Below are 24,868 nucleotides of genomic sequence, written 5' to 3' on the forward strand. Positions count from 1 at the left end.
GCACTGTGTTAAGCCTAAAAGAAAGAGGAGGTACAAAATCTATCAAAAGTATTCACTGCCGTTGGACCTTTTAGCAATTCATTGTTACAATATGGAATCTTAATGTATTTAATTGGGATTTTCTTGTCATTGATCGACATAAAACACTCTATAACACTATGTAATGTCAAAGTGAAAACATAATACTACTCATAATACTCCATACTCCTAAATTAATTATGACACTATAGAGTGTTTGGTCAGAATACTACAACATTATTCATTATTGCTCTACAGGCAGAAGAGGGAAAACAACAAGACTCATTTTTTGAGCAGACCTCATCTCAGACCAGAAGACCAGGTGAGTCTTTGATTCAGGAAGTCAAAAATCCATAAAAGTACAGACCATGTCTACCAAGGGGAAACGGTCAAGGCCAAAAACAATACACAGTATGGACCAAGTGAAATATTTATGGAGCACTAGGGACAGAATACAGGAAACGCTTCTTTATACAGAGTCTCGGGGGTCTGGAACAAAGTCCTTAGCTATATTGTTTAACCTAGCTCTGAGGAATCCTGAAAGAAATGGCAGGATTCTGAATCAATGGGCTTCAACAGACTAAATGGGCTGAAAGGCTTTCTCTTGTTTGCAATACTGTTTGAAGTAACTGAAAGCCGAGGGTGAATGAAACCCAGAGGACCAGACTGACCGCCTCAGCGATGGGGTAAGCGTAGCGGACGGATCGGGAGAGCCGTGCCTCCGGGCCCTTCCTCACCTGCCTGTGGAAGAATGCACTGGGCGATCACGTCCCGCAGCTTCTCCAGGGCCACGTTAGAGTCCTCCCCTCCGTTCTCCGGGTCGTGGATGAAGAAACTGTCTTTCGGCCTCGTGCTGAAAGGCAATTGTGGGCTCATGACCAAACGGCGCTGAAGAAAGCGCAGTTTCTCAAAATCGCATCCCGCTGGAGAAGGTGCTCAAGTCAAAGCTTGCTCGCCGCCCCAGAGCTCCCCATCACACCTGCACGTCTCCCCCGCAGGCTGCTGCTCACAGGGGCTGATGTCACGAGACGCGTACAGTAAACCTGCGCCGTATCGGGCTCCCCTTCAATGGACTTGGGATTAAAAGGACATTTATGATTTAAGGGACATCTCCTGCCCATTGTCAGTCCATTAAACCTGAGGGTTTACTGTATTTGAAAACCCGCATCTTCTAAAACAATACTTAATTCTGCAATTTCCCTCACGGGAAATCTATCTATCTTTACCATAACAACCACTTCTGCTAGGACAGCATGAAATTCAGCCATGAAGAAAAAACCATAGAAGAATGCTGTTGATTTTCTAAAAGACCACTTATTATCATTTTCAAATATGATTTTTTGAAGGAATATCAAACAAGCATTACTTTAAGGAACCCATGTTATTTAGAGCACTGGCACACAGAAAGAGGGTACTTTTTTCCTCTAATCACTGTACTGTATACAGTATATCCAAACGGAATATTGTAATAACGGAAAATACAACACAATCACAAAATACGTCTGACATTTTCATTAATTGTGAGAAGGTGTTCCATTCATCCGTTATCAAGTTTTCTTGTCATGTATAAAAACATGTCCACGCATTCATACAGATACTCGAACACAAGTCGTTTCAGAACCAGGGAGTAACCGCGCAGTGTTTTTACAGAAGCGGGCCAGGAGAGGGCAGTACTCACCCCAGCAGTTTTCGTTTCCTCAGGATGGGGTTATTGACGGAGTTGAGGGGCTTCAAACTGACATTGAGATCCTGTATTCTCATGTTAGCCAGCTGTTCTGCGTGAGCTTGCTGTATACCAGCAACTACTGCCTGCAACGGGAGGACAGCTCAGTTAGCACCCCACACAGAGCAAACTGTTACATGAATGTCTTTGAGGTTGTCAGTGGCCACTAGTGGCAGGCCATGGTTACTGCAGTGTATTCATGGAACTACCTGCCACACGCCTGCCTGCTAGTTCAAGTTCAAATGTACATTTTTTTCATTTTGTTAAAAAATATATTGCTGGTTTGACTTCTACTTGCCAGATCATTAGGGAGCCTGTCATGTTTTCAGACACGATTCCTCAGCCTCTCGCGCTACCACGCTTAATATTCCTAGGGGAAGTGGTTTTATGTAAAATATTTACTCTGAAGTCAAGTCAGAAAACACTGCAGTGCTCCAGAAGCCACTAAATAACAACAATTCCTTGTGTCTCTGCAGTGTTTTCGATTCAGGAAGATCCCAGCAGGCTTTACCCTAGTACAGCAGCAGGCCCACGACAGGCGGAGGAGAGGAAAACGGCAGAGACCCACCTTGTCCATCATCATCTGGGCAGACGGCAACACGTTGTCCAGGGCCTCTGTGCAGTTGAGCCAGGGGTGGGCCAGCACCCCCTCGATTGTCAGCCTCTCCTCCGGCTTCACTTTCAGCAGCCTGGAGAGGCACAGCCAATACCAATCACACTGCGGGCCGTCACACTGTGCATCCATCACACTGTGAGCTGGAGACCTTGCCTCAAAACACAAGGGGCAGCTCCTGGGAATGCCAGCTCGGAAGCAGAGCATCCATCACACACTGCAGACCTCCCTTTCAATATCACGAACCCGACGCCACCACTCAGTGACACTAACTTGCCAGCAAGCTGAATCTATCAAGCCCACTTTTCTTACCTACTTACCCAGCACATCAGAAGCCCAGATCGACCTTGCCACTGAAAGACAAGCACTGCTGTCAGGAAGCAGCAGTGGATTCATGAGATGTCTCCTAACAGTACATGATCACAGACCCCAGTTCAGACATTGCTTTGCAGTAAAGGTGCCACACTGTCCTCTCTGGCCCTAACTCTTAGCAAAATCAATATCGGTGCTAAAAACGAAGGGCCCAGACACTGCCTACATCACAGCCCTCAGATTGAATTGCCTCTCAAAATGTGTGTCTGGGCACGTCCCAGTGTACAACACAGCTCATTTAGCTGAAACAGGTAACATGAGAAGTGAAAGCCAGAAGAGAATCGTTGTCGAGAAGTATTATAATTGGACTTGAACACTTTTGAGGTTTATGTGCATGTGACACGCTAAAGTACCAGTCTTCAAATTTGCAAGTCTGTATTGAAGTCCTTATTTAAGCCTGATAGCTATCCTGGAGGGCTTAACTCTTTACACTGCTTGTAACTCAAAACCAAGAGCACAACTACAAGGCAGTGATTCAATTCAAACAGAACTGAAACCATTCAAGGCTATATAGCTATGTAATCAAATTTAACATTAAAAAGATCCCCAACCCCCAGAGAAATGAGAGAGCCTATTTTGTGTCAGATTTGGTTTCAGCAAAACATTTAGCCCCGTTCCAGCTGTCCACAAAATTATCAAAGTGGGAAGAAGTTGCACTGGACAAGAAAATATTCACATTAGTAAAATCAAACTTTTTTTACAGTTTTATTTAATGTAAAATCCTAATTTAATTAGGCTACTTTAGATTCATATGTGTTCTAGGTATGAGGTTTGGACATAAAGATATTATTTTGTGACCCCATTACGACTGATGAAGATTTGTTTATCTACAGTTTATTTTGTACACGGAAAGACAAAATATTTAATAGTATAAAGCTTTGAGGTATTACCAGGTTTACCTTATTTAGTTTGCTTTGCCCACTTTGAATCAATCCTGTTTAATGTGAATTAATACATTATGTTCCTCGCGCTGTCGTTGTACTGGGACGGACGAGGTGAAATGTATTTAATAGTACAAAGCTTAGAATGAATATTATTGCAGAGTTTTTTTTACATCGCCCGTTTTGAGTTGAGCCCGCTTAACATGAACGAACATGTTACGTCACTACAGGGACATACGACACGACATTCAATTTCATCAAACTGCAAGCGAAGAATGAAAAGGTCTTTAAAAAAAGCGAAAGCCGGGCTCCAAAAAAACACCAGTATCTGGACTGATTAAGCTCTGTGTTCTGACTCAGCCCCCTGCTCTGGATTCTGCCCTGGGATGTATTTCCCAGGCGAGACAGCCAAGCTCACTTTCTGACGATGTCCTTGGCCATCTCGGAGATCTGGCTCCACTCCTCCTCAGGGAAGTCGAAGCTGCCCGTCATGATCTTCTTGCGCATGTCCTTGGGGATGGTCCGGCTGTGGTGCTTGGAGTAGAAGGGAGGGTACCCACACAGCATCACGTAGATGATCACCCCCAGAGACCACAAGTCACAGCTCTTCCCGGGGAATCCAGACGAATGGGAAACAGGGAAGAAGACTTATATTGACACAGTGCAGGCAAGTGCTCGCCACATGTTGCTACTGTCCTCTGGGTGGGATAACTGGAAAAATCTCACTGGTCCCACTGAATACTGTTAAGTCAAACAAAGCACCACAGAAAAGAACCAAAGCAGAATAATAAAAAAGTATTGGAATACGGACTGTAAAGCCTTTGTCATGCTATAGGACTCGTTATCTTGCTATCAAACCTGTTTGATTTTATCATAGCGAGTCGCAGAGAGTCATAGGGGCTGTTAAGAGTGCTATGACTGAGTCACTGGGGGTGTCACACTACACAACTGACGGTAACGGGCGCGTGCTGCGACTCTCTACAACTCGCTGTGATTTTTTTACGAGCATGTAAACGAAGGCGACGACTGAAAATCCTAGGAAAAGTCGTGTAGTGTGACGCCAGCATAACTGAATGCAAACTGGACAGTTTTGTGAACTTCCGGTTGCAATCCGGTACAATCTAAACTTTTTAATAACAATGTTCAGATGCAGAAACAAACAGAAATACAAAATATTCTTCAGCTTTTGAGTGTCGTATGCATGGCCAGTTTCATTGCCCTCCTAGAATAAGCTGAGTACACTGAGACCATTATTAGAGCAGTCAGTGTGAGAAAGAGGGACAGCACTGTAGTTAACTGCTGAGAGGAACTGGCTGCAGCCAGTCAAATTGTGCAATGAAGGAACCTTTCACTGATGCACATAAGAGCCAAGACAATGAAGCATATATACGGCCAATTTTTCCATTCTGAGCATCTTAGCCCATCCACAGCTGTTCTTTGTGCGACATTTAATTCCCATTCAATACGTCTTCTATTAATGTCACAAGCAGTTATTTTCTTCTGAGCTCGGTCAATAGAACATGTTGGGAGAGGCACGTATTGACCAAACATTTCAACAGACTTATACAGGTGCTATATATACAGTAATATAAAGTTTATTGTTATGACTACTACATTATAACAGCAACAGCAAGGTGTGCTTTAATGACCCTGTGAACAGGGTCAGTTTGCTCATTAGCAAACTGAATACTCTAATTTCAGATCCAGTGTGTCTTGGCTGGGCAGTGCCAGGGAGAGCTCACCTTGTTGTAAGTGTATGGTGTTGGTGAGGTAGGTATTATTCCAGACTTCTCTTTCTGATGTCTCCTTTGGGCCTCCAGTACCTGAAACAACATGTGGCGTTACTCTTGTAACGATCAATATCAATCTGCTGGAGAGTGGCGAAAGAATCGACTGAAACATCACCAAGGCAAATTCACCTCATTAAAAATGTGAAGAAACGACTGAACCTTGTGAAAACCCCTTTGAGCTAAGCGGAGTGACTAAGAGTTGTTTTTTGGTCAGATTGCACTTTTTTGTGCTTTCTAAATTCCAGCACTTTCAGGAATTGCAAACTCAGTTCCCGAGGACACATTGTTGTTGGGTTTTTGTTTCACCTGAGCTCTTATGTACGTAGCTGGTTTAAGTAATTAATTCCATAATTGCAATCGACATAGGTTCCCAGCTGTTTTAGAGGGAACTGTAATGGCATTCATGTTTGGAAAACTAAAGTGGTTTAATGATCTTGTGAAATATTCCATAAATGTTAGCATAACAATGGGGGCCAGGAGCTCAAATCCAAAACTGTTTAACCTCCACAGCATCAGGTCGCTATCTTTCTCAGGGAGTGCTGGAGCACAGCTGCCTGGGGCATTGTCTGTGTGGAGTTTGCATGTTCTCATGGATTTCCTCCGGGTGCTGTGCTTTCCACCCAAAGTCCAAAGCCTTACTGGTAGGTTAATTGCCTTCCGGGAAAATAAACTGTTTAACCTCGACAGCATCAGGTTGCTATCTTTCTCAGGGAGTGCTGGTGCACACAGAAAAGTATGCAGCACTTAAACAAGTTCATTGCTTTTCAGTTACGCTTGAATGTGCTTTATGTTCAATTCTCTCATAAATCCTCCAGGTCTTCAGGCAATGCTTTCGTTAGAATTCCAATATTTATAAACAATTCCTTTGTTGCATGAAACTGAGACAACATCATTTGTCTCTATTCAATGGCAACAAATAACTAGTCTTGTACAAGGTTTTAGCAGGCAGAATATATGTATTTACATGGTTTCTGCCTGGATTTAGGGAAATGCCTGAAACCAGTTTACCTTCTGTACCTAATGATGTGGTCTGCTGCACCACATACAGAACTATAAAATGGAATCGATTTTTCTTTTAACTGTTAACTACTTTTCACCAGAAATGATCTGTTGTGAATGCGATTCGCTGTAAACGTGGAGCTAAGAGAAACAGGCAAGCCTAGGCTCACTGAACAGAAACCCCAGGGTACCAGAGAACACAGAATTCAACAGGAGCACAGAAAACGTGGGACACCTGTACATTTCACACCGATTTATCTGCTAGCCCCTTGCAAACAACACATTTTTCGGGGGGTTATAATCGGTGGTTTTGGAATCAGCTTGGCCACACACTAGCATGGGAGGGGTAGGTGACGTGTGTGCTCTTCTCCAAAATGAGCCGTCTGCTGTGTGTCACGGCTAGGACCCATGTGTCCCATGTGGCACCTCTGGCCAGGCCAGGCCCAGGACAGCTCACCCAGTGACCCCTGGTTGTGCTCGGTCAGTGTGCACCTGCGTCCACGGCACATTTCAAGAGCTGATACTTGCTCCATGGGGTCCAACCGTAGCTCTGAACAAGCTCTGTTACTGGCTGAGCTGCCTGAGCCCCTTCGTTGTTTTTTACATTTAAGGATGAGACATTTTTCAAATGGAAACATAAGACAAATGACCCTCGACGCCCCTTAAACAGCAAGATAAGTCTTGGCTACACTGCCTGTGGATGAAAAACTCTTGATTGATTAACACAACGGAGCCTAAGAGCAAATCTTCCAAACAAAATATCTTTCTCATGTTAAGATTATTTCTTATCGATCACTTTTGAACAACTACTCTTCTTGCTTGATTACAATGCACACTCGAGAATTTTGTGCCACCGTTTGGTTTTACGCTGAAAGATTCAAAGATATTTTGATCTAATTGGGGAATACCTCAATGGGCTAAATGACATGCTGAATAAGGAGCCTCAGTACCTTTACTGGGGAGCTGTGTTAACTAATGCAAGACTGCAGCTGCTAACAAGTGTGGAGCTCTAACAAGGTCTTCTAGCAGTTCTGGATTTACCTGAGGTGCTACATAGTATGGAGTGAACTGCGGTGTCATCAAGTCACCTTGGTCTATTTTGGCAAATCCAAAATCGCACAGCTTAACAGGTGCATCCTGTGAACAGGACAAAATCAGAACATGAGAACAGACACACTAGCCTCTCCTGGTTACTGGTCTGGGGATCCCGTCCGGCCACTGCTTGAAAACCAGGCCATCTGCTTCCACAACACGGCAGAGGAACTCGTTTCAGACACCCAGCGTCCTTTGTGTGAAGGATAAGGGACTGGCTCATTGCTCTAAAACAAAGGATCAAACAACACAAACACTTTCTAAGGCACATGGTTAGACAGGGATTTCGGAGAGGTCAGGTTAGTTGGTAATCACCCTGGACTGGCAGAGCCCAGGTGTCCAGGACGTTTTATACGTGCAGTTCCAGGGATCCCACATTGTTTTTAAATCTTGAAGATATTTCCCCACAGTTCGTTTCTGACTCAGGCAAAGAGGACCACGCCACCATATGTGCACTCACTGGCCACAATACTAGGGACCACCAGTCAAACGAAAAGACCCACTCGGTTGCAGGCGCCCCAGGGGCGCTTCGAGGAGCATTACGCTGGCTTCCACCCCTCTGCCTGGCCAGCAGCATCACTAGATCTCCATCAGCCTGAAGCCTGCTGAAACCAGCGGCCCATGCAGTTCAATTCCACACCCCATTACCCTCCTCACAGCCTCAGCTGGAGGAATGACTCGGTACATGACCGAAATTCCTTTCACCTCTTGCGCTGCTCTCCGCAGAGGCCGCTGGAATGCAATGTCATTATTTCAGTCATGTCCTAGCAGATATTTACATTTAGTCTACAATATTTAGTATTGGCATGCTCTACCCATTTCCTAACGCCGACCAATCCATGCAACTACTTCACATCGGGGAGTAACAGTATATTGATAGTGAGAAATTAGGCATTAGCCCACAGTTAATATTTTCCATCAAATGATCTCATTTTTTACAAGCATCTAGAAACACACAAACACAAGCCCTAATAAAACTGCCCCCTCCTTAGTCAGCCAGCTTTGTCTTTAGTCTCTCATCTGGTTTTCCATCCAGCAGTAAATCTTCCTAAGGCACCCAGTCTTTTGATACAGCAGTCAACTTTTGACAGTTGAGGTTTATTTTTGTCTCCTAATAATATGTTTTCTTCATTCCTGATGTGGGATGGGAAGAAAAAATACAGTTAATTATAAATTTTAAAAGCCCTGTAGGCAGCAAAAGCGTCTGACATGAGTTATTGTCAGCACAAGTACAGACAGGGAAAGCTGGGAACTGGCACAATGTGCATATCAAGACATAAAAGAAAAAGGTCCTTGTGCTGCAAACAGGCACTTTCCCAAATGATACATAGTTGCACAGCGCAGGGTGTCAATATCAGACTTTCCCAAGCAGCATTTACTTGACTTGATGATCCACACAGCTAAAACTCTACATGTAAATACCGTTAAAGTAGTATTAAGTCTATCTCACAAAGGGTCTGTCTGAGTTGTTGCTATTTTGGCTCCAAACTGGACCTCAGTTGGTGTTTGACTTTGTCCTGATATCACACATTTTCATTCCCGACACAAAATCTCAATTGTATTTGAAAGCATGCACTTTCATTATTCATACAAGTGACATTCTCATGTCACCAAGTAATGTATGCAGAATGAACATAAATGACTGTCCTAACTATAGTACTAGTGTTTGTCTTAAAGGAGAGCTGTAGATACCAGATTTTTAAATTAGTAAAAATTGAGACTTTTAAGTAACATCAGGACATAGGCATATGTGGAAGCAATGCACTGCAGTATAATTGGTGGTTCTTGTAAGTATTACTGGCACATAAAAAATAAAAGGAAAATTAACCAGTCAGATCAATAATGTGAAATGTATAAGCCAAGGCAGCCTGGAGCGAACCTACTCTTTAAGTTGTGGCTATTAAAAAGTCTGTCCCTGTTTGGCACCGAGTCAAATTAAAAGCATGTACAAATCTGTCAGGAGTCATTGACCCCTATTCTTCAACTCAAGCCCAACTAATTACACCTCCACCTCAGGCCACTGGCCTGCTGCTGTATGAATGGCTGGTAAATGGTAAAGATGTGATAAGCATGACTTAATGAACAGGGTGTTACCAGGCAAGTTTGGCTTCATAAACAGACACTGACTCATGTACACAAAGACAGGCAACCTGTCACAAGGGGTGAATACTAAAAAACTGCCTGGATACTTCCTTGGAAGTCAGGGTACAGCTGCCTCATCCAATAGTAACTTGCACAAGCCTACCGATGGGATACACAGTGACTTGCTAAAGTACTCTGACCCTGTCACAGTTTTCATATTGTGTTGCTGGTCAACTTGCACACATGAAACAGCTATTAATATTTGTCACTGTATATACACAACCTGCTTAGTACATTACAAAAACTGTAGCAAACCTAAATTAATCTGCATTAATGATTATCTGAGTGGCCGCTGCCCATGTGCAATAATAGTGGTTGACATGATACAGGAAAAAACACACCTTTCTGTAAGGTCCCTCAGCAGAGCAAAGATTCAACCATGAAGACCAAAGAGCTTTCAAAACAAGTCCAGCATAAAGTTGTTAAAAGGCAAAGATCAGGAGATGGGTATAAAACATTTCAAATACATTACTGGCCTGTACGTCTTTAAGCATGGGGAAGTCGGTCATTAAGAACTGAAAGACACCAAGCCTAGATCAAGGGGAAACTGGTTAGAGATGACCTGTGAGGCCAACAGTGACTTTCAAAGAGTTATAGATTTCAATAGCTGAGATGGGAAACCATGTCCATTCTCACAGTCAACCCAACAAAACTGGACTGTGTGGCAGAGTGGCAAAACCATCTCAAATCCTGCACGGACTATTCATAAAATCATTTAAGTCATACTGCAAACGGCAACTGTTTTCTGGTTAGGCCAGACAAAATTGGAACCGATACCATGGATACCATTTATCTGGTATAAATGCAAAACATCACGTCTGACACCAACCCACTACAGCGCATCACTCAGTCAACACCATCCCTACTGTCCAGCAAGGTGGTGGCAGCATTACGGGATGGGGCTGCCTCTCATCAGCAGGGACTGGAAGCCTGACAAGACAGATGGGAACACAGATGGAGCAAAGTACTGGCAAAGCTTGAGAAAAGAGGAAAACGAAGAGGAAAACCTACTTCCGACCTAAAACGGAGATAAACCGGGGTTTCAGTGGGACAGTGATCCGAAGCACAAGGACAAAGCTAGGCTGAGGTGGCTTGAGAATAAAAAAGCGAATGTCCAGGAGAGGCCCAGTCAAAGACTTGACTTGAATCCTATTGAGAATCTGTGGAAAGACCCGAAAGCTTCTATCCATCAGTGACCCCAGGCAACATGAGGATTACATGTACAAAAGACAACCAGTGTGTTTTAAAACAAGTATAGAAGCCATTAGAGCCAGGAATTGCAGGCTGTGTTCAGAGAACAAATAGCCTCCAGCGCCCTCAGAAAAGCAGGTCTGCATGGTGTAAAGTTTGGGATGTTAGTGCAGAGTTAACACTCACCAGCGAATTGTCCTTAAACAGGAGGTTTTCGGGCTTGAGATCTCTGTGAGCGATGTTCATTGAATGACAGTGCTGGAGAGCCTGGCTGATCTGATAGGCACAAAACAAAAGCACGGGCAAACCACTTTTATGTCACCCTGCTTTATATCATATCACATTTATGGTCAAGATTTTTAAAAATCTACTTGTTATGCACTCGATGTTCTTTAATAAATTGCTCCTTTAATAGCATCTCACAAACCCACTTATTATACTTTGTGCAGCCTGTAAATCGCTACACAAATAGCTGCAATGTACCGCCGAAGTGTAAGACAAACAGAATAAAAATAAATCTGCGAAGAATCAACGATGCCAGCTCATGTAACAGGCTTGCGCATCTCTGCAAGATGGTACAGTGTGTCCCTGTGAAGATACACTAAAACACTCCCCTGCTAAGGCAGCAAAACAGCTCCGTTCAATCCCCTTACTGTCAGCAGAATCACTACAACTGAAAAGTTATTAACTCTTGTTATTAAAAAAATAATGGTACTGTAAAGCTTAATTAATTTTCCTAACTGCTAATTACACAAAATGCTTTTCAGGTGTCAAAACTGTCCTATAGTAAACTACTATACAATCAACTTAGAAATATTTTCAAAAAACACACTCAAAATTATATGCACTATCTAAATGTAAACAGGTATGCAACATACAACACTTCTGTAGTATTTTTGACTGCACGATATTTACTTGTAATGTACTGCCACAGTCAAATCTCAATTCCCGACTCTATCACTTCCTGCTTGCACAACAGTCATGACATCAGACATGTTTAACTGTGCCATTCGGCTGGAAAAAAAGAACGAGCAGAGAAGTGTGTGCGCCTGTGTCAAGCCCTCACATACGAGCAGCCACACTGATAGAGGGCCGGTGCTCTCCACCTGTTCCGTCACTTGGCTGGCCATCTTCTCGGTGAAGTGCCTGTGCTGGCTGATTCGGTGGAACAGCTCCCCTCCCTCCATCATCTCCATGACGATCAGCAGCCGGGCCCTGAGCAGACACCAGCAGGGAGAGACAGCTGCGGGGGGGCGTGCGCGGGCGGGAGGGGTCTTTTGCAAAGGACGGCCCCTGCTGGCCAGCTGGGCACATGGTAGAGAGCCCTGCCTCCCACAGACCCCAGCTGCCCTCACACAGAGGGCTGGCACGGTCGAAGACACGCAAGCTCACAGCTCAAAACCCCAAACAAAGGTGTTTGTTAATGTAGGTGTGATGAACATTGTTTGTTAAATGATACATACAAGGGGACGATTGCAAATTGAATTAAAGTCGGTAAGACATAGGGAAGCATATATGTCGGAGAAACAGAAAATCCATTATCTTGGGGGCTGGTCACGTCAAGGACATGATAGTAAGCAGACACATTTATTTAAATTACAATTTGGGGAATTCAACCATCCATCCATTCTGTAACCGCTTTATCCAATTCAATTCAGGGTCAGAGGGGAGCCGGAGTCTATCCCAGCAAGCAAGGGGCGCCAGGCAGGGTACACCAGCCCATCGCAGGGCAGACACACACACACACACACACACACACACACACACACACACACACAGGGCCAATTAACCCACCAGCATGTCTGTGGACTGCGGGGGGAAACGAGAGCACCCGGAAGAAGCCCGTGCGATCACACAGAGAACTTACAAGCTCCACACAGACAGCACCCCAGGGATTGAACCCAGGAGGGCCCCAGCGCTGTGAGGCAGAAACACTGAACACTGTGCCACCGTGCTGCCTTCGGGGAATTCTTGCCACATGAAAATAAAGCTGCGTGCACAGAGAAAAGGGATTCTTTGGGGTGCCCAGGGTTGGATAAGTTGGGGTGAAAAGAATGGGACATTGTCCAGCCCCAGCCAGAGCACACTACCAAAGGCATTCAGTCAGTATTCATTTCCTGCATGAGACATGAGCTTGAGCTTCACAGCCAGCAGGTATCAGGGAAATAAAGCATTCAGGGCAATACAAGGAAATCTGCTTTCAGAGTTTTAGGATTCATATTCCATCATTATGGCATAAACACACCATAATAGGTCAATCACACTGCAGAGTTGCAATTATGTGGGTACACTGCAATCTTTACATGTATTGATTTTGATCCTCTACTGTTATAATTGCAATTGATCCTCAGGAATTAAAAAAAAAGGTCAATAAAACTTCAAGAGCAAACAGGTCGGACAGAGTGCAAATCGTTACTGCCAGAGCCTTTTCCCTCCATGCAGGGAGTCATTACCTGGGACTGGACTCGTGGGGGAACTGGACGCTGTTGGCGTACACCTCAAGGATCTGAACAATGTTGGGGTGGCCGGCACACATCATGTGAAGCCGAACCTGCAAAGCAGGAGGAGGAGCAGTGTCAGGCCTGCAGACATCAGCATCGTGGAGAGTTACAACACAAGGAGAGCTGTAGCAGACCTACTTCACACAACTGGAATCATTTTCTGGCCGTCTCATTTTCTAAATCTTGTGGAAAGGCAAACAATACACAAATGGAAAGTTAAAAACAAAGTAAAATTGGTAATTACTACTTATACAGACTGCTGCTATGAACAATGTTTGTTGTTAAATAAGCCTGTGTTATTGTCTGCTTTTGTCCCCTATCTGATGTCGCCCACAATGGATTGCAGTGCTTTCTGATGGTTTTACCTTCAAGATATCAACCTCTGTTTCTAGTGTATCTGATATTCTAATGTATGATATTTTTCTTATTCTGAATTCAGCACCAAAATGTGCATCTCTCAGCAGGTTCTGCACCACAGGCCAAGCAGAAACTCCGGGACTCAAACCCTTGGTCTCCTTAAGGCAGATAGTTTGAACAAATAAGGTTATTTCAGGGCTAAGAGAGTTTGTGAGGATAGAAGCAAGGACTTAAATCTTTTTAATGTCTGCAAAATATCACTATGAGGTGATATGATTAAGGTCTCCAAACATTTAAAGGGAAGAAACTGACATCAGTGGTTCTTTCAAATTAAGGTCAGTCAACCGAACACAAGGATATAACGAAAAATATGTTTGAAGTCAATCGTGAAATACAAAGTTTCATATATTTAAATAGATTTTTATTCATTTATCACATGAGCAACCACTGATGGATTTTGCCATAAAAAGTGGTAAGTGCCATATGTGACATATGATCACGGACATGGAATAAAAACCTTCATTTTCTAACTTTTCCTTACTGACACTAAGCTCAAAGTTAATGCCAGTCTCCATCCTCAATACGTCCTCAATCCTCAAAGATCCTCAGCATTTATCCTCAAAACCACTGCCAAAGTCTGCCCAGTGGATTTCTACTGAAAGAGCAGTGAAACATGAGCCAGAGGTCAGAAGTAAAAACCCACTGTGGAAGCTCGTTGCAAACAGAGAACGGAGGCACTTCTTTGCTCTAAGGGTTGTGGGAGTGTGGAACAGACAGTGACAACGGTGGCTTTATGAAGGAGACAGAAATGCTATATAACCTAAATGGGGTGCTAAGGTTCTGGGTTTGTGGAATAATGTAAGGAACAGACAATTCGGTAATGAATATATTGTATTTGAATACATTTGTATAGTCTAGCAATTTAGAATTGTCAAAAAACATGTACCCACCAAATCTCGCATCTATGTCTACGTCAGGGCCTATGCCTCTTGCACAAATTACAGCGATCAAGAGAAATCTACACATGTTGAAACACTGTGTTATAATGAGCAAACAGAAATATCCCAAAGCTGTGGCCAGCTTACATATAAGAGCACCGTCTGTAAAATGTGAAAGAGCCTCAAAGTGCTGTCCAAACGACCCCTCTGTGCACTATTCACCCAGAATGTATAATGCGCAGAACAATGGTTATTTCCTAATGCCAACAGCCAGCACATAAAACATAGAAGAATATTGTATCAACAACCTAGGATACGCAGGTACTCAAAAGGAAAATCTTGCCATACAAGATTGGGGCATGTCAACTGGATGTGCTAAAGGGATTGAATCGACAACTTCATTTGGCATGAAACAAACAAAGCAATCCCGTTATATAGCTCCTGCAGCCTACCGTGTAATTAACAAACTTAATGATGTCAGCGGAGAAGCAGAGCAGGCACAGCAGGCACAGATAAAACAAATTAATTTAGGAGGGAAAAAAGTTAAAAACAAGTTTGTTAAGAACAGGAAAGCCAGTGCAGTGAGCATGAGGATCAGGCAGTAAGAAAACGTTTCTGTTTTGCCACAGCTGCAAAAACTTTCATTCAGCTGCACAACTTTCAATTGTAATGCAACACATGGATAGACACCCATTTTGGACTGCATGGGAACTTGTACATTTTGGGTTCAGTTTGGTTCCCCAAAGGGCAAGCAGTGAGGGTCTGACAAATGTCTTGAACTGAGAGATCACCTAGTGTTTCTACCGCCATCTGAGCAAAATTCAGCTGAGCTTTTACATGAAGCATTTGTAGGTTCAGCGTTCCCCCATTCGAGACATTGTTTCTCGATTCTCCAGTACGTCTGGAATCATGTAAAGCTGGCAGGAAAATGCATTTTTCCAAATCTCCTAGTGCTGGAAGCATCTGTAGGTGCTGTTCCTCCAGCACCTATAAGGACAATAGCTTCAACATTACCTTCCCCACTGCACTGAATGTGAGCTGGCCCCCCAAATCACTATAAAACCCTTAATTAGCCCTTGAACCGAAAGACTCAGCAGCAGTCTTCATTTAACTACAGCTTAAAGGCCTGCTGTTCTTTAGCACAATTCTGCAGTGCTGTCCACCATCATCTGAAAGCAGTACGAAAAGAGCAGAAAGCATCTCAGACACTATGCACGCAGTCCCCACGTCTCCCAGAACAGTCTCTGAAATGGGAGGCCAGCATTCCGAGCTCCGGGGCCCAAGTTACCTCATTCCGCGCCTTCGGCCGGTCAATGAGGATCTTCAGCGCAAAGCGCTCCTGTGTCGCCTTCTTCACGCAGACTCTGAGGAAACACAAGACAGCTCCGTGTGACCTCTCACCCCAGCATTTCCGTCCGGTCGCGACGCTGCACGGAGGCGCCAAACCCCAACGCTGACTGTGCAGGCCCTCCCTCAGATCAGAGCTCAGCGGCCTCCTTCAGACATCTCTGGGCTCATGTCTGGAAAACGCTCACGAGTCTGTGGCTTGAATTACGCCAAAGAACAGAAAAGGTCTTCAAGAAGGGCAACCATTTCCTCACAATCACTGAGCTGCTCCAATAATGTGTAACGGGCATCGTGTGTACAGGAGGTGCTTCGCCCATGTCCATCGTCAGCTAAGAGGACAAGAGACATTCTTGTGAGTGGCCAGACCTGAGTCCTTGAGATTGTTATTGTTTTAAAGACGGTGCTTACAGCACAGACAGCCAGAGACCGTCAGAGATCTGAAAGGTCACTATAGAATCAATCAGGTCTCGAAGCACCTGCACACACTGCACATATCGGACTACGTTCTGCAGGAAAAACACACTAAGTTGAGGCCATTTTTAATATTCTGGGCAAAGGAAAGAAGCAGCATACAATAGAACAAAGCTTATGCACTTGGGATAAACTCAGAGAATTCTCAGAAATAAATGAGCCACTGAAATGTTGGGATTTGACCACATTGCTGTTTATGTTAATCACATACACACACAGACACCTATAGCATGTAAATCAAACCACACCCAGTAACAGCAGAATTGCTCACTTTTCACAAGAACCTACAAGAAGATTGTAATTCATCTACATAAGCATTTGCAACATGCCTTACACAGTACCTCAATTCAGCTGTGGCGTTTCTCTCCTATGTTTTGCTATCCATCCACTCCTGCATACAGGTACCAGTGCTGCACACTGTAACACCTGTAAGCTTGCTGAAGTGCCATATCATGCTAGACATGAGAGTGGAGCATCTTATGGCTTAGCAGCGACAGAAAATGGGGTACAAAGGAGTAATTTTATTGCTTCAAAACAAGCACTTTAATCCTAGCAGGAAAAGAAACCTCAAATGTCCTCAATTAAGCTTTATGTCCTGCAAATGGATCCAAATAGTGGTTTTGACAACAGTATAAGGCACATTCGTCTCAGCCAAGGCCCTGACCTGAGCCAAGACCGTTCTGCTTCTCATTCTAAAAAAACCCTTCAAAGAGGCAGGAAGCACTGGTACTTGTGAAGAACAGTCCTATATGTTTTGCAGGTCTTGTCACATCCCTAATACCTGCAGCCTAGAATCTGTTTAGCACATTTACTTTAGAACTTCTCTAGTGAGATTAACGGCATAGTAAACCCACACACACACACAAACCTTGGACACACTTATAAAATATGACACTTGAATCAGGTCCATATCAATCATTTTCTCTCTGCTTGTACTTGCTCATAATCAGCACTTTTTTCTGGATTACAGCTAATGTACTGGATGTTTGTGAATCTGGGGAGGACACCATTGTTGAATTTTAATTTTAATCACTGATCATCTTGATAAATTGGCCCAGGGAGATGAATCAAGGTCAAGCATGAGGAGTAGCACAATACAGAAGTTGGGAGTTTTGGGATTATTACCAGAAAAAAGTTATTCCTAAAAAATAAGTAACAGAGAAAAGCAGAAGAAGAAGCTGTGACAGAAGAATTAAAAAGCTCAGAAAGTTTATTGGTAACATTGCTAAAAGGCAGGGGGATTTGTAAAGGGCTCAGGTTGAAAACTATGCTGATGTAACACCAGGTGAAATCACAACATGGGTAACAAGACATCGTCCACTCACTAAGCCTAAACTTTGTTACGAATGTTTAAAAAGCAGAGTACATCTGCCTGTCTCGAGCATTCTGTTAATCATTCAGTTTTGGTGTTTTTAATGTTGCAAAGCAACTGAGACCCAGCCTGGCTGGAATAAAATCAGGAAACCACTACGTCGAGCACCGCGCGTCCACACTGGAGAAAACTCCATAGCCAAACTCTATAGCCAAAGCCATTGGAGACTTTGAAGAAATGATGAGAGTTTCCCATCACACAACATCATACTGGCATCCCAGCCACAAAGATGGCCAAAATGGCTACCTTATCATTGTCGCCAATTTTTATGGTCTGAAATTTCCCAGGATATTCAACAAACACAACTTACATGAAACGATATTAAACAGAAGATGATATAATTCTGTCAACATGCTGCAATCATGTATGGACAGCCACATGTATTTCCACATAATGGAAAAAGTAAGAGGTTTATTCCCTGCTGAAAAAAGAAGAAAGAAAACACAACGTTCCGGCCGTGGAGCCTTCTTCAGGTGTCATTAGGATCATTCCCACTTTCCACATAATGTACTTGTATACATGAGAGTGCAAAGATCCAGATTCCTGCCGCCAGCCCGTAAATTCTGGACAAGCGGTGTTCTGCCTTATCTTTTAAAAGACAGAATTACAGGCTTTTGTTACACCTACGTCTGAGAAAGTACCTGGTCTTCTCTTTCATTGCTGGCTAAAGAGCAGTTTAATAGCGAAGTAGTTAGAAAAAGGCCAAACCTTGAACAATAAAAATCCCACAGAGTGAGTCTGAAATTAAATGTTAACTGGTTATACAATTGCTATTACTTTGCATAAGCCACCCCCTGGGATTCAAAAATACACTCTGTTCCAAAGCTCAGATTAGACCTAATGAAGTACTTCCTGAAGAACAGTCTGGTGTGATCAAAGTTCAGTTTCAGAGGCTTAAACTCTGGATGAAGAGAGATAGAGCTGGGGAGGACTGGACATGATGCCCAGTCATTCAGGGCATCTGCTGACAATTTCCAGGACCTAAAGCTTGCCAAAGAACTGGCCTAACACGGGATTCTCCAGTCGATGGGATTCTAATAAAAATGGACACAGTTAGAACATGAAACTCAGGGCGAGTATCAGAGTTACTACAGAGCATGGCAAGACCCCAGAAGCACACACACACCCTCCACTTCCAGATCAATAAAGCAAGGTTAGCAAAGCCCGTATCGTGCAATAGAAATAAGATTACACCTTTTCAACACTTTACATATCTAACATAAAAAAGCAATCTCTTGTGAATTGCTCTTTCTAAACCAACTTTGACAGAGCAAAGTACCTGTACCTGTCTGACACCCTTTGTTGACCAGGAGCTGGGGAACATCTCCATTTCAAGAATAACTGTGTGGGGATTAACTGTAAAATTTAAGCAGCCTCAAATCACTCACATTTAGTCATAGCGGGAGAATATAAGCGTTTTTAGCCTTTGAAAAATAGTTAACGGAACTAAATATTTGCTTAATTCAAGCAAATGAATTAACAGGAGGTGCCGCAGGTCTGTAGACTTCAGCCTCCAATCTTGTAGCCCAACCCTGCTCCTCCCCACAAGGGGACAGGAGTCACTTCTGTCCCAAAAACTGCTGGCCGACATTAAGAATACATTTAAGATACATTTATTTTAACTATTAGACTGATAAAGCTACTGAGATCTCAGCTGGGGTGACAGAGGACACAACCTCTTTCCAGGAACTGAATTTAGACGCCTCTGCTCTCATTCTTAAGACTTTTCGTCCAGGACAATGTGTGGATGATCGCGCATTATTCTATAATAAGCAAAGCCTGTCTGACAGAACAGGTGCACAGAGGACAAGGTTAGGATGACATTACAGACACACACACTTCATTTTCTTTTGCTCTACTGTGTCAATCCCTCTCTCTCCAAGTGTACAAGAAGATATCCTGACTGGGAAAAGTAATGAAAAATTAAAAGACAGAAAAATTAAGAAAACAGAATGACAACTGCAGAAGAACAAAGGAACAAGTAAAGGCTTCTTCCCTGCTGAAAACAGAAGACACAACGTTTCGGCTGTGGAGCCTTCTTCAGGTGTCAAGTCTGTGAAGGCTCCAATCCGAAACGCTGTTGCTTTTCTTCTCTTTTCAGCAGGGAATAAACTTTGACTTCCTCTGTAGCCTACGCATGCTGACACAGATCCCTACTCGAAAAAGAACAAGACTAGGGAGAAAAGAATAGAACTGTCAGCAGAATCAGACATGTATCCCTTACAGGTTGGGCTCCATAATGTTGAAGTCAGTGGTTTGAACCTGGAATGTGCCCGGGATTCTGTGATATAGCAGGCTTCAGAAAGCATTATACCTCGCACTGTGATCCAGTTTTCTAAGAGCCTCTCTGCCTATCCTGCTAAGCAACGGGTACAAGGCCAGTCCATCTCAGGTCACACACTCACTTTTCTGGGTTTTTTCCGTCTTCCTTTCCCGACCAGCTGCTGCAACAGACTATACAAATCTGCCAACGTGTGCACCATTTCTTTATTACATACATACATATATATACACGTGCAGCAGGCCACAGGATGGAACCTCATCACAGGTTTTCTTAGCTCCTGGAGATTCCCCTTCTTCAAAACCACTGCTCTGGTCTATTAACCAATCAATTTAGAATACAGAGATCCAGACATACATGTGCAACCCTGTGGAGAACTGTTTTATGCCAGACCGAAATCAGAAGCCCATCTGGGGAGTACAGTACACTGGGAACTGCTGTATATGACAGCAGTGAAAAAAACTGGACCAAGCCAAAATATCTGAGGGATTTGTGTGTCACTGCCGACACCCGATCTGCCTTCTGGTGCTCCAGCAATCCCAGCCCAACTTCCAAGTACGAACACGAGAGATCAGCGCCACAACATGCCAAAGAAGACACTTCTGCATTTCTGTTTCTCCTGTGTCAGGCTGCAGAACGACTTGGTAAGAATTACACTCTTGGACACGACTGTGGTTGGCTTATTTGACACTTCTAAATCTGCCAACTCCTTTAAAAAACAAACTGGAGAATTGTAACAAATTAAAGGGAATAGCAGAAGAATACTTCACACACGTCTTGTGGTTTCTGGCTTTAAATGCACATATTAGCTTCTTGACATCTGATTATAATCAGAACTTCGAGGAGGTGCGGATATTTAGAAGCTCTGCCCGGGGAATTCAGTCAGTTATTTTTAAGGGACACTCTAAAGGTCTAGACTAATGTCCTTGATTAATCTCTGGACAAGGTTTATCAGCAACAGAGGTCTGGAAACCACTCAAACACCCATCTTAAACTCCCCAGTCCCTCTCGTGTCACCCGTCATCAGACTCATTGCACACTAGAGCCCTGTGGAAGTCAGAGAATCCCCAGCAGTGCAATCAGGTAGAGGCATTCCCTTAGAAGAGTGTTGGACTCTGTGATCCTAACTGGCTCTGCGTCACAAGGCCTGCTGGGGAAATAACGCCAGCTCCTCCGTGGCAATAGTATAGCGTGGATACCGACAAAACTGCATAACTGAACAACATATTCAATACATGTCCAATATTATTTCCACTGTTAGACACAATACTCATGCCATTTCATCTGCCGTTGGTGCACAGCATTCGAGACCTTATCTGTTTTGTGATGTAACCGAATGAAGGACTGTGGAGGTTGTAGGATGCTTCGTACTTCTCACTTCCTAACGCACGTGTTCTGCTGTCAAGGTTTGACCTTCGTTTTGAGTTCCGCTGCAAAGGCGATCCGAGATGTGCTTTGGCACCTTACTGCAATTTCCATCTTCCCTCTTCCATTACCTCAGCTGCCGGCCAAGCACTGCGGCCACAGGGGGTCAGATCACCGCTCGGGACAACGTAGGGGGGGATCGTAATTGTTTGGGCTGCAGTGAGCCATCAGGGCACGATGGGGATGATATAAAGAATGAAATAATTATTGAAAATGCATTACACAGCTGATCTAAGCATTGGTACGCTCTGCTTGACACCTCACAGTTTGGTAAAAGTGCATCGGGACGTGGGCCTCGCACTCAGCCACGCTGCTGAAGCTTTGCAATGGGCGTGGAAGAGGACACGAGACACAGTAGAAAAACACGACTAGTAGACCATTTACAGCCCACACCTGAGCTAAATAGTCATTTTTATTGATGCACAGTTTTTTTTTTTACAATGCCATAGAATTATCCTGCCATAAGACAGCTAAGTGGTGGGAGTATTGACCTCAGAGCACCATGCACGCTCGCTAGACAAAACACCACGGTCCCTCAATCAAATAAACACCCCCCCTCAGTGTTGGGTACCCCGATGTGAGGAGTGTAAGAAACCAGAAGAACACCAGAACGGTGACGATGCTAATTCGGAGAGGAGGTCAGAAGAGACCCATCTGGCCTCTTCGGTAGGTAGCAGCTCACTGAAGCTCCCTTGAAGGAAGACAACGTATCCTCTTCAACCGGGTACAACACAACACAAAGATACACAATACCACAGCTTCCCCTCTTCGGCCTTTCTGTCTCTCCAAAACAGTGTGTGTCTGCTCATGACATTTTCAGTTAACTATGTTTTTGTAATTGCAATTATATCATAATTACTTGCTAGCGTGGGAGTTTCTAATTCCAGTATTTTTTCCAAATACTCCTAGCATTGACTTATAAGCTTTTAATTACCCGTTCCTCATTTTTTATTCCCTTTGTGTTTTCTCCTCCTGTAACTTCCCTTTGGAAGTTCTTTAGTTCCCCCCCCCCTCCTTCTTTTCCAGTTTAAATGCTTCTGGGTTGATGTCGTGATGTCATGTGCCCATGTTGCTCAGACGTGACCCACCCAGGCCTGCATCATGGAAAGATTTCCAGCAGCCAAGAAAGCTAAAGCCTTCTTCTGCACACCACATCCTCATCAACTGTTCACTTCCCATCTGAACCTTTGTTACTGTTCACCTCTGCCAGGAGCTGGAAGGATCCCTGAGAAAACCACTGAATTAGTCCCGTTCTCCAGTTCCTTGCCACGTTATCTGAACTTGACCTGGATATTACATGTGCCGTCTACCAGATTTTACCAATGTAAAATCTGCACACATGGATGACAACAACTGGGTGATCGCATGCCCAAGTTAGCCAGTCACCTTAGCTCCACGGCCTGCAGACAGCTGCCGTCTCAGTCCCTTCTGCGCGTCTCCGTTCCAGTGTTACAGTAAATGGCGTCCCCAGTAACCACCACGTCTCTTCTGGGATCCTGACCTCCAATTGTAGCCGCAGTCCAGACCAGCGATACAGATTTTGGGTCAACAGTGAAGATATTCTGGCCTGATTCCAGGACCTAGAGTGTGGCAAAATTGTTTGGCGATGTGATGCTGGGTGGTATTGTTTCAGGCACCTGAGACCAGCCTCTCTCAATCCGTTTCTCCGTGTTGTTTCTCTGACGATCCAGGGTGCACAACTCTACTTCCACCACTTTCCCTGACCCGAGCAGAACGATCCCCAGATCTTACTGAAAGGTGCCGGAACATGCAACTCAACATCGTAGAAGTACGGGATGGAAAGGGGTTCCAAATTCTTCAAAACCTTTCAAAGATGCATGCTATACCTTCTTCAAAGTTCTGTTTACAGAAAGTTCATTTCAGAAAAAACAGGGAAGAAATCTTCATTGCCATAGGAGTGCCCTTTATGACAATTTCTTCTAATATTGTCAAGATCACTTGTCAACAGGCCTGACATGCTGAAATCTACTATCTGCTTAACGGAAAGACTGACACATGGTGGTGTTCTCAATGTTAATAAAAACTTCACACAACTGTTGAATCAAACATGGTGCTGAGCACACTATTTGCACTTGTATCATTCTGGTAGGCTCTAACAGCTTGGAAACAGATATTTGCTCAGGCAGGTGAGAGCAGGCTGTGGCTGGATTCTGACAGCAAAGAACATTCCTCTCAATTAAGATCCATCTCCTCACAGCAGGAGGGAAACTAAAAGGCAAGTAATGAGTAAAAAGTATATTGTTTTCAGTACAATCAATTAGAGTTCCGGGTCTTATGGAACAGTTTTCACTACGCTAAATTTTAATTTGCAATTATGACTCTAATTTTACCGTAAATCCATAAGCTAAAAGGTTTGTGAACTCCCTTCAGAGATTTCAACGTCTGGTTCTGAAAGATGTGACATTTCGAAGCTTATGAGGTAGAATGGCAGTGCTAAATGTTTCATGAACACTGCCCGAATTGTGCTCCAAGAAAACGACTCTGGTACAGTAGAATTTCCCATTTGTATTCCATGCTGAATTGCATTTATTCAGACTACCAAGCCTTTTGTTTTGCTGGTACTACAAATGGTAACAATCTGTACTAGCACAAGAAGGATTTTCACTGCATTTCTATGATTTCGGACTTTTCACTGATACTAGTAATTTAAAATCTTGGACATAAATAGAATGATGGGAGATTAGGTGTAAAATATGATGCTACACAATTTCCACTGATATTCAACTATTAATAGACAATTCTTCATATTGTGCATTTCCCCCATACTATGACAGCTGTGTTTTTCTGGCCTGAAAACCTTTTATTGTCAAAGGACTGTCTGAAACTTCTGTTGTGCAAAATCAATTAATTGGGTGCAGTTCAAACTGGTCAGGGAACAGGACATTTTCAGAAAGGTCTATGCTAACACGCTGAATGGTCACCACTTTCACAGGACACAGAAGACTAGTCCAGCCAGTCAGATCTGTAGTCAGAGCATTAAACAGGAGGAATCAAGAACTTTAAGACTCTTAAATATGGCCCCTATGGTGATCGATTATTACTTAAGTGCAGTGCTCCAGCCAGGATCTGAGCCCACAGTTCTCCAGCTACGAGTTCAGAGTTTTAACCACTCCTCCTCACCGCCAGTCCCAACACGAGCCGCCTGTCACGCCAGGTTTCACGTGCCCTCATCTGGTTCGAAGAAGTCTCGAAAAGCTTTCCGCCAAGCTCTGAAAATCTCATAAAACTGCATTTCTAGGCTTTGAAAATGATGCAAACAACATATCTCAAATCAGATTCAGCGGCAAGGCATCCAGCTGTCCAGCCTGCTCAGAAAGGATCTCTGACCCACCCA

The 24,868-nt window shown here is 43.7% G+C and overlaps 1 protein-coding gene across 2 annotated transcripts in view; it reads right to left on the reverse strand.

Moving 5' to 3' along the window:
• mapkapk5 (MAPK activated protein kinase 5) overlaps window positions 1-24,868 on the reverse strand; it is a 37,332-nt gene that overhangs the window by 4,009 nt on the left and 8,455 nt on the right. For both annotated transcript variants that reach the window (XM_006640281.3, XM_015366332.2), the window contains exons 3-12: window positions 15,906-15,981; window positions 13,275-13,372; window positions 11,928-12,036; window positions 11,008-11,097; window positions 7,438-7,533; window positions 5,350-5,430; window positions 4,026-4,213; window positions 2,310-2,430; window positions 1,697-1,827; window positions 756-871 (exon numbers count right to left, since the gene is read on the reverse strand). In XM_006640281.3, the coding sequence (XP_006640344.1) occupies window positions 756-871; window positions 1,697-1,827; window positions 2,310-2,430; window positions 4,026-4,213; window positions 5,350-5,430; window positions 7,438-7,533; window positions 11,008-11,097; window positions 11,928-12,036; window positions 13,275-13,372; window positions 15,906-15,981 (1,106 nt within the window). The remainder of the gene's footprint in view (window positions 1-755; window positions 872-1,696; window positions 1,828-2,309; window positions 2,431-4,025; window positions 4,214-5,349; window positions 5,431-7,437; window positions 7,534-11,007; window positions 11,098-11,927; window positions 12,037-13,274; window positions 13,373-15,905; window positions 15,982-24,868) is intronic.

Source organism: Lepisosteus oculatus, chromosome 22, assembly GCF_040954835.1.
Source record: "Lepisosteus oculatus isolate fLepOcu1 chromosome 22, fLepOcu1.hap2, whole genome shotgun sequence".
Classification (NCBI taxonomy): Eukaryota; Metazoa; Chordata; class Actinopteri; order Semionotiformes; family Lepisosteidae; genus Lepisosteus; species Lepisosteus oculatus.